The 14,207-nt window shown below is 31.9% G+C and overlaps 1 protein-coding gene across 1 annotated transcript in view; it reads right to left on the minus strand.

Annotated features, from left to right (window-relative positions):
* LOC134716146 (spermine oxidase-like) overlaps positions 1–14,207 on the minus strand; it is a 38,489-nt gene that overhangs the window by 15,760 nt on the left and 8,522 nt on the right. The window contains exon 3 of the mRNA XM_063578937.1: positions 12,702–12,831. Within this exon, the coding sequence (XP_063435007.1) occupies positions 12,702–12,831 (130 nt within the window). The remainder of the gene's footprint in view (positions 1–12,701; positions 12,832–14,207) is intronic.

Consider the following 14,207-nt stretch of genomic DNA (forward strand, 5'->3'; position numbering starts at 1 on the left):
AATCAATCAACCAAAATTATCTAATTTCCAATACAGGTATAATTTTTTTCCAAGTAATCCACAATTTCCTTGTTTTCCTGTAATTCTCAGCCTGTTGCATTTCAATTAAGTCATGCCTGATTCTGGTTACTCATAATTACTGAACTCAAGTGTGTTTCCAAGGACTGATTTGAACCAAGCAACAATGATAAAATTGAATCATAAATTTATGAAACGCTTTGCTTTAAACATACTAGACAAAGGAATATTTAAATTCGTAAGAGACGCAAACATTAACCCCACACCTTGACAGATGCCACAAAAATGTGGCGCAATCTTTGTTATAGTAATTTACATTTTCACTGTTACTAATCTAGTGTAGGAGTAAAAATCGATAATCACATAACATCCTGCCAACAGATGAATATTTCCCTTTAAATGTAATTTTTGTGTCATAATTTAATTTAGATTTTAAATTTTGGAATAAAAGAACAAGCATGAGGAAGTTTAAGCAAGGACAAATAAACATAAACTTGATTTAATACTTAGAAATGTACTTAGCCCACCCATTACATGTACGCAGAATTGTTTGTCTAGTAACTGGGACTGTTGACTTCATGACAAACATTTAAATCTTCATATTTCACAACACATCATCAACAAGTCAAATAACTAGGTCAAAACTTCATAATCCAATATGTTATGAAATGATAGAAACGAAATTTTACTTTCAAATAAGTATTTCTAACTTTTAACATCACATATGTTGTGTCAGATACAATTTTGATATTATTGATTGGAACTATTGTTTTCGAATAATCTTTATCATTAGATCAGCTAGGTCAAGTGTTTGAATAAATATATATATTTCACATAATGTGTGAATGGCATATGTCTAATCGCTGTTATTGTTTAGCTTCAAAAGAGAAATCAATTTCAAATATATAGATTTCTTTTCATAACATGTGTGTGGATATTTGTTGACATTGGCAAATATAACTATGTACAGACTGAAACATATTTGTTTATCTTCAAGGTCAAGAAGAGGGATTTGCCAGCTTCATGTATATATACAATAGAATTCACTGTCTGACCAAAAAAACATAAAGGAAGTTGGGGACTTAATATTTTTTTCTTTCTACCACAAGTTTTAAGTCAGGATTTCCTGAAGATAACTTTGCTACCCACTATATCATGGATTGGTTTTAGCCTTCATTTGTTTTAAAATTGTGACCAAAACATATTATTTGCATCAATTTTTGCACAGGGATTACTTGAAAGTCTTTTTAGAATCAACACCAATATAACATCAGCTATCAATATAACACTTTAGTTTGTCACAATATTCAAAGGTAATTGATGAAAGTTATATAGAGGAATGAAGGAATAATGAATTATACTTGGTCTAAGTGAAAATTGTCAAAACTATAGTTTGTTGCTTATTAACAGTACAGGCCCTCATACAATTTGAACAATTGCTAGACTGGCACAAATTTTGCAGACTAAATCTTGTAACATGTTTTACTGTTGATCTACTGAGACATATGCTGTACATGTTCTAGCCACCTTTAGTAAACTGTTATATAAATAAATTCTTACACCATATATAGATATAAATTGACCTAAAACTCATTAACTCACACCTGAGAAACAGAAGTCTTGACCTTAATATGTCAGTTGAAAGAAATGAACTACATATATCTTCTAACCTAATAGGGTACAGGTGTCAGACCTTAACATTCTAACATCTGTCTTCTAGTTTTACTTACCTAAGCAAAACATTTTAAGACACTAGGTAAGAAATTTTGAGGGAGTCAAACTGAAGTGTTCAAACCTGATCATCTTTTATCAACTTCAAAGTAACAGGTAGCAAAAAGCCTATACTGTATACAGCCTTTTTGAGTTAGGGTGTGCTTTTGAAATTTATGTTTTGACAATGCAAGTTTAACTGCTGAGAGACATTGATATGAATACAAGGTAATGTGGGGTTATGTCAATGGGACAACGACCTGAATACTTCCAAAAAAAATCAATCGAAATATGGCTCTATACCCTAAAGTGGGTCTCATTCGGGGTCTAAGTCAGATTATTGTGTCGTGAAAACGGGAAATGTAGTCTGGCGGGACACAGGAAATGGAAAAAAATAGAAATTTGCTAATGTACATAGTGTAAGCAGGATATGGGAATCTGACAAAACAGTAAGCGGGATCCAGAATCAGAACCCCATTGAGACTGACCATAAAGGTTGCATGCAAATTATAATTTATAGTTTTAGGTCTATAGGTTATTAGATTACAACTACCAGCCTTCTCGAGCTTCATTGTAAAATTTGTCAGTCTTATAAAACAAAGACTGGAAATAGAATATATGGAAAAAGAGAAAAAAATTCCAGCTGTTGATATCTTATTTTTTCACACATTGCCTATGACAAACATTGAACATGGTATAAAGTTACATTACATTTAACACCAGACAGTATTTACTAACTTCAGGTGTTTTTAACCCCCTTATATATACTTAATATCATCAATTATATGTATATAAATGGATCATCTATGCCTAAATTAAGCAACAAATCAAATATTCCAATATTCATTATCTAAAATTGCTAAATTATTAATTATTATACATAAACAATATTAGCCAATATGTTAAAAGTTTACTGACTGTGAATAATGGCTTAGGTCAATAATTGGTCATATCCTTGGGCTCAGACCTAAAATAACTCAGTATAAACAAAGATGAAATAAATAAATATACTTTGTATATATATAACTCATATCAAAGAAAGTACAGAGGTCTTTGTTTCATCTACCATTTAAAATATGACTTGTTTGATGGATTATAAAACATACAACAGAAATATTTAACACTAAATCATGTGACTAAAATAAAGATATAAACATTCAGAAATGTTAGTTCACAAGTATGTTCATCATGCCAGTCAACATTACACAAATAAGTATAACTTTTCTTCCTCAAAATCAAAGTTATACAATCAACAGTGCTTAATTATTTGTTGTCTTATTTCAGTTCTGAAGAAAATCTCTTGCACTTAGTTATAATAACGGATTCAACAGTAATGCATGTTGTAATATTCTTGGAAGCATATATCATTTGACTTGTATATTGTCAGTGATTTGAGGCTAGTGATAAGGATTTGACATATAAAGCATGCACTTGTACCCATTTCTGAAATTAAAGACCCTATTATGTTGTTCTCTAGATTTCTATTTGGTTTCATTTAGTTGTTGGGCTGCTGTCTATTGGACTCTTTTCAGTACTGGAGTTTTTCTTTTAAAGTAGTCAAGGTAAATAGAACTTGGTTTTTCTTGGTTATGCATGAGAGAAGAACTTCTCCTAAATATAAGAAGGCTACAACTCCTAGTAGATGGTCCACATGTGGCTGGTTTTATGGACCCCCTTTTTTGGAAATGATCAATGCATTTGAATGGGAGCATATAGTTGGAACTCCCCCTTTACTCTGGGTTGGGAACCCCCCATTTTTAAAATGGCTGGATCCACCCCTGACCACTACCTTTATATTCTATTTAGGACAACAAATCTGTTCCTTAAATAGATGGTGTTATGAATTATTCAATCCAGCTTTATTTTACTACCCATACATGTATTTGCAAAGTGCACCATAAAAAAAAATTACAACTTTGTGAGCCATTTACATCAAATGCATTGAACAAGGAAAAATCAATATAGTATTCCATGATGCCAGTAAATATTTCATATCTTAATAACAGCTTTCATTCTGGATAATCTCTCTCATGTCCAGAGAGATTCTAGATTTACATTAATTCTCCCTGTGCAAGGATTGAATAACCTCTGGTGAAAGTCATAATGTTGAACAAATACATCACATCTGCTAAGACTAATGGATTTGTACTCTTTGTTCCAAGGTCAATATAATTCCATAAACGGAACTTCTAACTTTAAGACTTGGAAACCTTACTATTTGGCACCGGGACAGGGTGTATTTATAATTTATATATTTTTTATTGACAACTACAGAACAAGTATGTGTGCAAGAAGATTCTAATGTTTGTGTAGATATTTCCCTTTAATAGTAGACCATAAGAGCAAAATTGATTTTAAATAATGTTGAGAGTTCTTGGAAGACGTGCCTCTCATCCCAAACTAAAACTGTCTACTTGTTTAGGTTCTACGAGAATTTGTGTACAAGTTTCATAAAATTGGCATGAATCAAACCTAAATATGTATAAACAAATGGTCAAAAGGAAAACTTATAATTAATGCCCACTTTGCAGAGGAATGGAAATAGTGCTTCAGCATAAATAAAAAATGTTGGCATATCTGCATATAACTTAGTGAAAACAAGTATTTCAGGGCACAAGGTGATAAAAAGAATTGCAATCAAAAAGCACAAAAATTACCCTAAATTGTGTTCTACACTAAAAAACTGAATGCTTGCATCGTATAGTTAGTTTTAAAACTTGAGTTTTCCTAAATTTTTTAGGAATGGTCAGTATCTGCCACATGAACTCCTCCCATTTGGAAATGTAGGTCAGTTTCTATAAATATAACAAGCGGATAAACATCTGCAACCTGAGGATTATCAACTTCAGATATATATCATTTTCATATTGATTCTCCTTAAGATAAAAGGAAATAAGTTGTCAATTAACATGAATGGACTAATATTCAACAGCTTGTTCAGTACACATAAACAGTTGTAGGAAGCAAAGATTTGTTATCTGTTTTTCCATTGAATTAAATTTTCTCGCATAACTATATTATATGCAGTCACAAACTTATAATAAAACCTAAGATAGTTAAAGTGACTGAACTATTCTAATAGCGCTCAAGCTTTTAACAGTGTTGTTTATCCACAATTTGAATACTTTTCTATATTTGAATTCTTGGATAACTTATTCTTTTTATCACATATTGACCATTGATTTTAATGGAAATAAAGTTAAAATCAAATGTATGTATGTTACACCATGAATGCATGGTTATATGTACTAGACAAAGACTGCAGAACTGGTTATTTCCAGCTAACAGAACTGGTTCTAGCTATTTATATCTCTTTAAAATTAAGAAATTTCTAAATATTGATTCATGAAAATTATTGTATAATGAAAATTAATATTCTCTGATTTAATAATGATTACTATAATATATAGTTGTAATTTTTGTGTTTATAATGCCACTCTAAAGCACCACTATTTGACTCTTTTGTGGCAGCCAGTTTTTATTGGTGGAGGTAGTCTGTCAAGTGCCAGAAGAAAACCACCAACCTTCTACAGGTAAACTGACCAACCTAGTAAATTAAGATTGGAGATGGTTCAAACTCACCACCTTCTACAGGTAAACTGACCAACCTAGTAAATTAAGATTGGAGATGGTTCAAACTCACCACCTTCTACAGGTAAACTGACCAACCTAGTAAATTAAGATTGGAGATGGTTCAAACTCACCACCTTCTACAGGTAAACTGACCAACCTAGTAAATTAAGATTGGAGATGGTTCAAACTCACCACCTTCTACAGGTAAACTGACCAACCTAGTAAATTAAGATTGGAGATGGTTCAAACTCACCACCTTCTACAGGTAAACTGACCAACCTAGTAAATTAAGATTGGAGATGGTTCAAACTCACCACCTTCTACAGGTAAACTGACCAACCTAGTAAATTAAGATTGGAGATGGTTCAAACTCACCACCTTCTACAGGTAAACTGACCAACCTAGTAAATTAAGATTGGAGATGGTTCAAACTCACCACCTTCTACAGGTAAACTGACCAACCTAGTAAATTAAGATTGGAGATGGTTCAAACTCACCACCTTCTACAGGTAAACTGACCAACCTAGTAAATTAAGATTGGAGATGGTTCAAACTCACCACCTTCTACAGGTAAACTGACCAACCTAGTAAATTAAGATTGGAGATGGTTCAAACTCACCACCTTCTACAGGTAAACTGACCAACCTAGTAAATTAAGATTGGAGATGGTTCAAACTCACCACCTTCTACAGGTAAACTGACCAACCTAGTAAATTAAGATTGGAGATGGTTCAAACTCACCACCTTCTACAGGTAAACTGACCAACCTAGTAAATTAAGATTGGAGATGGTTCAAACTCACCACCTTCTACAGGTAAACTGACCAACCTAGTAAATTAAGATTGGAGATGGTTCAAACTCACCACCTTCTACAGGTAAACTGACCAACCTAGTAAATTAAGATTGGAGATGGTTCAAACTCACCACCTTCTACAGGTAAACTGACCAACCTAGTAAATTAAGATTGGAGATGGTTCAAACTCACCACCTTCTACAGGTAAACTGACCAACCTAGTAAATTAAGATTGGAGATGGTTCAAACTCACCACCTTCTACAGGTAAACTGACCAACCTAGTAAATTAAGATTGGAGATGGTTCAAACTCACCACCTTCTACAGGTAAACTGACCAACCTAGTAAATTAAGATTGGAGATGGTTCAAACTCACCACCTTCTACAGGTAAACTGACCAACCTAGTAAATTAAGATTGGAGATGGTTCAAACTCACCACCTTCTACAGGTAAACTGACCAACCTAGTAAATTAAGATTGGAGATGGTTCAAACTCACCACCTTCTACAGGTAAACTGACCAACCTAGTAAATTAAGATTGGAGATGGTTCAAACTCACCACCTTCTACAGGTAAACTGACCAACCTAGTAAATTAAGATTGGAGATGGTTCAAACTCACCACCTTCTACAGGTAAACTGACCAACCTAGTAAATTAAGATTGGAGATGGTTCAAACTCACCACCTTCTACAGGTAAACTGACCAACCTAGTAAATTAAGATTGGAGATGGTTCAAACTCACCACCTTCTACAGGTAAACTGACCAACCTAGTAAATTAAGATTGGAGATGGTTCAAACTCACCACCTTCTACAGGTAAACTGACCAACCTAGTAAATTAAGATTGGAGATGGTTCAAACTCACCACCTAGTGTATTGTTTAGAGATGGGTGCTAAATGATTTACAGAAAAGGGCAGCAAGACTTAAATTTGCATCCAGAAAAGGCAACTGAGTGACAAAATGAGCAATAATTCTGCAGACATTGAAATGTCTTGCCTGTTATACTGATCCTGATAGATTTTGTCTTTTAGATATTATTATATAAAAATTTGTTTTCAGTTTTATATGAAATATAGTGAAAACTGCAAATAAACAATTAACTGATGATGGATTGATTGTTAGCGATTTATCGCCACTTTGGCCTATGTGGAGGCCAGTTTTGATTGGTGGATGAAGACGGAGTACCCAGAGAAAACAACTGACCTTCGATTGGGAAACTTGAAGTGGAGTGAACACACAGGGGCTGGGTTTGAACGCAAAACCTCAATGTTGACTGGCTAGTGATTACAGTAGTACCCAATAAACAAATAACCTTGCACTGTGTCTTAACATTTGATCCCCAAACTACAATTCCAGCATCTCCTACCATCAAATGTGAAATACTTGGCAGATTCAGTTAGTTTGAATAGGACAGGTAATTTTCACTACTTCTAAAGTAAACAAAGATAAGCTTTACCACTAATATTTATGCACAATATACCTACATTCCCTGAAGCAGTACATGTAAATACAGAATCGATTATATTGGCAAATATTATAAATTTCTTCTCCAGATATCATGTTGATTCAAGATTTTCTAAATTCAGACTGATTAATTGGTTTAAACTCTGATAGCTGTAAAAAACCTGCAACTAATTAGAAATTATCAGATATGTATTCCATTTAAATGACAGTTTTTGTGCTATGGCATAATTACTACTATATATCCCATGGCCATTTACATACATTAGATTATAAATGAACAGCAACTAAAAGCCCTAACAGAAGGTTGTAAACGAAATTTAAAGCAGTCATATTAGATGTCATAGGACATTTGGCAATGACCAATATATATATATATGTGACTATATCAAATCAATAAGAGTACAGAAAAGAAATGGTAAATTGAACTTAAATTGGAGTGTTCATTGTTAAAGGATATACCATAATATGCAAGTCGAATCAACAAACTCTGTTGTTTGTTGATTTATACGTTGATTTATAATCTAAAGAAATGAACCACTTTGTTTGCAACCCTGTTTTTTTAATTCACCAAAACATATATCCATGCAGTCACATGTATGCATTTTATCTGCATATCCATTTCATGACATTGAACTAATTTTACAGTGAACCAACTCATTGTAGTTCTTTTAAAACAACTAAATATTGTCAAATGAAAGCTTAAATCTGATGCTAGTACATTATCAACAACTCTTAACACTACTGGCAAATAACTTAAAGCTAAATGTCTCATAAATTTATCATATTTACGCTATTTTTAGCAAATAAAACAAATTCACCAGACTATATTATGAAACTGATGACATTTAAAAAGTTTTATTTTTTTACGGTAGTTGGTCACAAAAAACTTCAGGGAAATTCTTAACATGAAACTTTTTGATAGCTTATAAAAAGTGTTGTGAGCCTGAAGGTATAGGTCACTGTCATGAATAAATATTTTCCAGCTATTGCCGCCAGGAAATCTGTCTAGATGTTATATATCTAATAGGCAAATAAACATGTTACATTCTATTTAAATAATTTCAAGGTCTTCAAAAATGTAAAATTAAATAACACATTCTTTTAAAATGATGATTGTTTGCTAGACAATAAAATGAGATATATTAAATGTCTTAACAATTCAAAGTCAAACATCAAGGCACTGTATGCAAAATGCATTGAACATTGTACAACCATAATCAAAATACACCTTTTTTTCTTAAAATTCATAGCACTTTTAAAACTGCCCTTATGGTCAAACACTTGCATTACATATAAACTTGTACAGCAATGGAAAATTCAAAACTAGACATCAGATTTCAACTTCAATTTTTTTTTTAAAGTTAATTCCAAAAGATTCCAAAATGTACCTCTAATCCTTTATCACTGAACACCATATTGATTATTCCAGCTCATTGTAGGCTACAGCTCTGATATATGTAAATACTAAATACTAAATATATATACAACTCAGCTTAAGCTCAGACTTTTACTGTGCTGCTAATAGACTGTGTTGCTAATAGTCACTTAACGTATTGTTAAATTACCACAAAAATATGTAAGCTGCAACTACAGTATGTAACCTTGAAGATCTCATAGTAAAAATATACATTTACTTCAGTACATACCAAACCTTCTATTCAATGTGGTTTATTATTTGTCATGTATGCCTTGAGAATCATACTCAATAAAAAAAAACATTTTAACCAGTACATACTATCCAGAATATACAAATTTATATGTTCTCCAAGCTGCAATTGGCAAATGTCTAGAAGGCCTTCCCCAGTTCTTAAGATGGGGACATTAGAAGCCACTTAAATGTAACATTAGTTGTCACGAACTACAAAACATTACAAGTCTTCTGTCTTTTATCTAGATTGCCTTTATACATAGAAATATGCTCCCAGAGAGGTTCAATGTATGAAATATCTTATAATATGAATGAACTGAGATGTATGTAAAGTATGCCTAAATGACCATGCGATAAGACAGCTAATTCAAAAGGTCATTATACAATATTCAACAATAGACAATAACATTAGTCCAGATAGGGCAGATTTTAAATGCTTTAGGTCCAGACATATAACATTAGTCCAGATAGGGCAGATTTTAAATGCTTTAGGTCCAGACTTATAATGTGAGTCCATATGAATTGCTCCAGGTTCACACATTTAGATATTAACATTGATAACCATCATAGAGTTTTCTGACTTAGAACAGACAAATTAATGTATGGTAAGGTCTAACAGGTTTGGGAATACATGTACCATTACTACATGTGTGTTTAACGACCTTCACCACCCATAAGGGTATTGCACTGTTTGTCCTGGCTTATAAGTCTTTTTCTGCTTTAATACATTATAATTTATCTTAACTATTCAAGCTTACAGTTTAAGTCAATTTGGTGGTAATAAATTTGACAGCTTATAATGCATTTAAAATGATGGATTATTGATCTTTAAAGCCAAATGATGCTTATAATGAATTATGTTTTCAATCATTAAGATAAAACAAAACTGCTGTAGTGTATAAAGTTAGATCTAAATATATATATATATATAGCTATCTTCTGTTTGGAATTATTTCATCTATTATAAAAAAAAAAAAAAAAAGTTCAAATATACATACAAATAGAAATGAAAAAGAATATGAATCTTGACTTTTATTTCTTTTCTGTATTTCGGTAAATTTCGTTTTGACAAAAATATCAAAATATTATTCATTATCAATTATGGAACCATATAGATTTTGAGACTTTTGTCCAATTGACAAACATTAACCTTAATCTTTAAATGACAAAGGAGTATGTTCGATAAGGTCCTAAAATGGCCCCCTTTTTTAGCGTAAATTTCAAATTCAGATTTATCGACCAATATCACGATAAATTACAGCTAATACATTGACTACCCAGGATATAAACCATTTTGTTGAAAATTTAACGTTTCTGCGTTTCATTATGACCTCACAAGTTGCACTCATATTGATTTTTCACCAAAAAATCAATGAAAATGGGTAAATTTCCATAGATTATTGGACAGGAAACATAGAGCGCATACGTCGACAACAAAGATCTTTCAAAATAATGTTTGTGAAGACATTTCACATGTCTTATTTAAATCTTAAGCTTGTCGACCTCTGCGCTCTATGTTTCCTTGTCCTTTATTTGGTTGAAATCTAGCTGATTTTGTCAAATTTCACCAAAATCCCTTATTTTCACCTTTTTGGGATGTAAAAATCAACGTGTTAGAATTAAACTTTGACAAAAACAGTTCTGTTTAACTTTCTAACATGTATTTGAGGCAACTTAAAACATTTATTGTCTTGTAACTATGAACTTTATAATTGGGGCCAAATATGGCCCTTACCGAACTTACTCCTTTTAAGTCTTACTTTTCTGGCTTTGTTTGTTTATTGTTTATTGTTGTTTTGTTTTTAAATCTTCCCTATAGAAGTAAGATGTAAATTGTTTTAAACCGAGTGCTTTAAGTCATTAAGTGAAACAAGTGCATTACGATGACTTTGACAAACCGTTAGAATTTTAATAATGTGTGGTTTCATATATATGCACTCTATCAAATATACTTAATATCTTATTTATACCATAATACTTCTTTGTAAAGGTATTTACATCTATTTATCATTCACTAAGGCAAACAAGTCCACAGTTTATATTTTAATTAACCCTTTCCTCCATTGAATTTTTTTTTTTGCATACTTGATTCGCATAGGATTTTTTTGATAAAATGCTGAACTTATGATTTGAAGTACTAAAGCATTGTGAAAAACAACTATTTCATCAAATAAATTTAAGTCAGATATTCCTATGATATTCCTTTTCATATTGGATACAAACTTTATTAAGTCAACTGCAGACACTTTGTAGTCGAAGTGTTTCAACTGAGGTACTACACAGGCGTCAAAAGGCGTCATTATGGAGTAAAGGGGGTGGCGTCAAAAGGCGTCATTATGGAGGAAAGGGTTAAACTTTGACTATATATCTGGAAAACATTTAAACACAACCATGTATTCTTGTAAAGAGGTACATAATGCTTTTGGGTATAAACATTCTCTCATCAACACTTGAAGAAAGGATGAATCATACAAATTCTAAAACCTGATCTGATTAAAATATACATGAATCACAAATCTATTACCCAATAATCATCAATTCCTAGTGATTCACTTGTTTAATCTTGTGTCATCTAATCTTTTTTTTGCAATTGAAAATGAAAAAAAAATCTTTACAACGATCAATACTAAGACCTGAGTAAAATATGCGAATATTTTGAGAGATGTGGATCTCATTCAAGCTTGTCTTCTGATGATCAGCTGATTTTTAAGGCTTGTACAGGAAATACCTTTTGTAACTGTTGAATATCTCATTACAACATCAAAAGTCTGAGTATTTTTACCTGTCTACAGGTTTAATACTTGTTACAGGTTATTCAATGTTATAAAAATTCATTGAAGGGGGTGTGGGAAAAGAGTGATAAAAAAAAGACAGGTAGAAAAACCCAACACACTGTATTATCTGACCTTTTAACCGTGATTAAAAGTATATGTTCCAAGTCACGTACAACCCTAGTGACAGGTAAAGGGAGGGATTGTAGAATTTAAAATTCATACCAAATATACAAATTTTAAACCCTTTTAGAGATGACTATGCTGTATTGGTTTTGTTCATTATGGAGGACATATATGGTGACCTATTGTTGTAAACTTCTGTCATTTGAAATTGGTATCTGGTAGAAAGATGTCTCACTATCAATTTACAATTATTCTAGGGGTGGATACAACCATTTTCAAAAGGGGCCTCTCAACCCAGCATAACCATGTGTCCCCATTCAAAATTGATAAACAACCATTGGAACCGCACACCAACTTCCCCCATATAAATTAAAGAAATCAAACCTTATGACCATCCACATATAGACAATACAATCTCTGGTTGAGGGAGTATTTGTCATGTCAATCAAATGACATGTCAATCAGTGCTTTAATCAATAATTTGAATACACATATAATATGCATGATTAAAAAAAAAACAGGGGTCACAGTAATATGGGATCATGTTAATGTATGTAAAGTGCAAGTTAACATGAATATTGTTTGAAACATATTGTTACCTGATGACTTTTCTTGGCTGTGGAATGTCTTTTTTACTAAGGAATTTTTTCAGAGCCTCCACAATGTCTTGTCCTATCTGCTCTTCCGTCAATGACTCCATATACAGTGCTTCTTTACCACTTAACCATCCTAAAAAATTATACCAGTTACTGAAACATGTGTAAATATCAGAAATCACATTTATTGAGACTCCTTGCACATCTATATATTCTTCTTTATCATGTTTATACATACTTGTTTTTGTAATATGTTGGAGATGTTCTCAAAAGTTTCCCCTTTGAACAGGGGCTCTTTGCACAAAAAACATACAATTAAAATCCAGTGTGAGTGGTTGTCGTTTGTTTATGTGTTACATATTTGTTTTTCGTTCATTTTTTTTTATATAAATAAGGCTGTTAGTTTTCTTGTTTGAATTGTTTTACATTATCTTATCTGGGCCTTTTATAGCTGACTATGCGGTATGGGTTTTGCTCATTGTTGAAGGCCATACGGTGACCTGTAGTTGTTAATGGCTGTGTCATTTTGGTCTCTTGTGGACAGTTGTCTCATTGGCAATAATACCACATCTTCTTTTATATATATTACAAGTTTTTTTCTTCATAAGATTTTTTGTTAAATGAGTGGCAGGTTATTTTTAATACTACATTTTGTACCTGCATAAATATGTTTTATACTATTTTATACACAAAAGTTAATTCAGATTTATATTTTGAATGATTGTAGGTGATTAACTCTGTAATATTACTCTGCATTATGCATATATTGCTAAAGTATTAGACTGATGTATGCCCTAGTCTTAAAGACAGGGTCATACAACAGTGCTATAACCTTGAATCCCCAGCCATCACTCTGTTACACATGAATCACTCATACAACAAGAGTGTTTTTAAATGTACATGCTACCTTAAATAACCTTGCATTCAAATCTTTAATGATCCTAGTATCCATATGTACATGTTTTGTTACTGTATACATGTATAATACCACTACCAATGATTTAATAATTAAGAGGAGATTAAGCTTGCTGCAAGAAAATATATAAATGACCACAAACTCAAACCTAAGCTTGGAAGCATTATCAATGTCCTCAATGTTTTAGTTGGGAATATTTATCATATCAGTAATTCTTAACAGAATTAAATATGTTTGGAAAATATCACCTTGCTCAATATCTCCTTTTATTTATACATTGTCATGATTGTAGTTATACATAAACATGCATATCTTGCACAAAATTCAAAAATCACAAGATTTATTTTATAGCATAAATATATGTATATAAGTGTATTTGAAATGTACAGGTCTGTAATTTATATTTACAGTTTACCCTGATGTCTGAGGAAGTTGATAATTTACAAAATGTACATACAGAAGATCAAACAGAAATATGCATGTACTGGTGAGCAACTGCTGAATGTAAAACTTAGTTTAAAACCATTAAATATGTACTTTGTATTTCATTAAAAGAAGATGAATACATCTATTAAATACAAATAAAGTGCATG

Source organism: Mytilus trossulus, chromosome 4 (genome assembly GCF_036588685.1).
Source record: "Mytilus trossulus isolate FHL-02 chromosome 4, PNRI_Mtr1.1.1.hap1, whole genome shotgun sequence".
NCBI classification, from domain to species: domain Eukaryota; kingdom Metazoa; phylum Mollusca; class Bivalvia; order Mytilida; family Mytilidae; genus Mytilus; species Mytilus trossulus.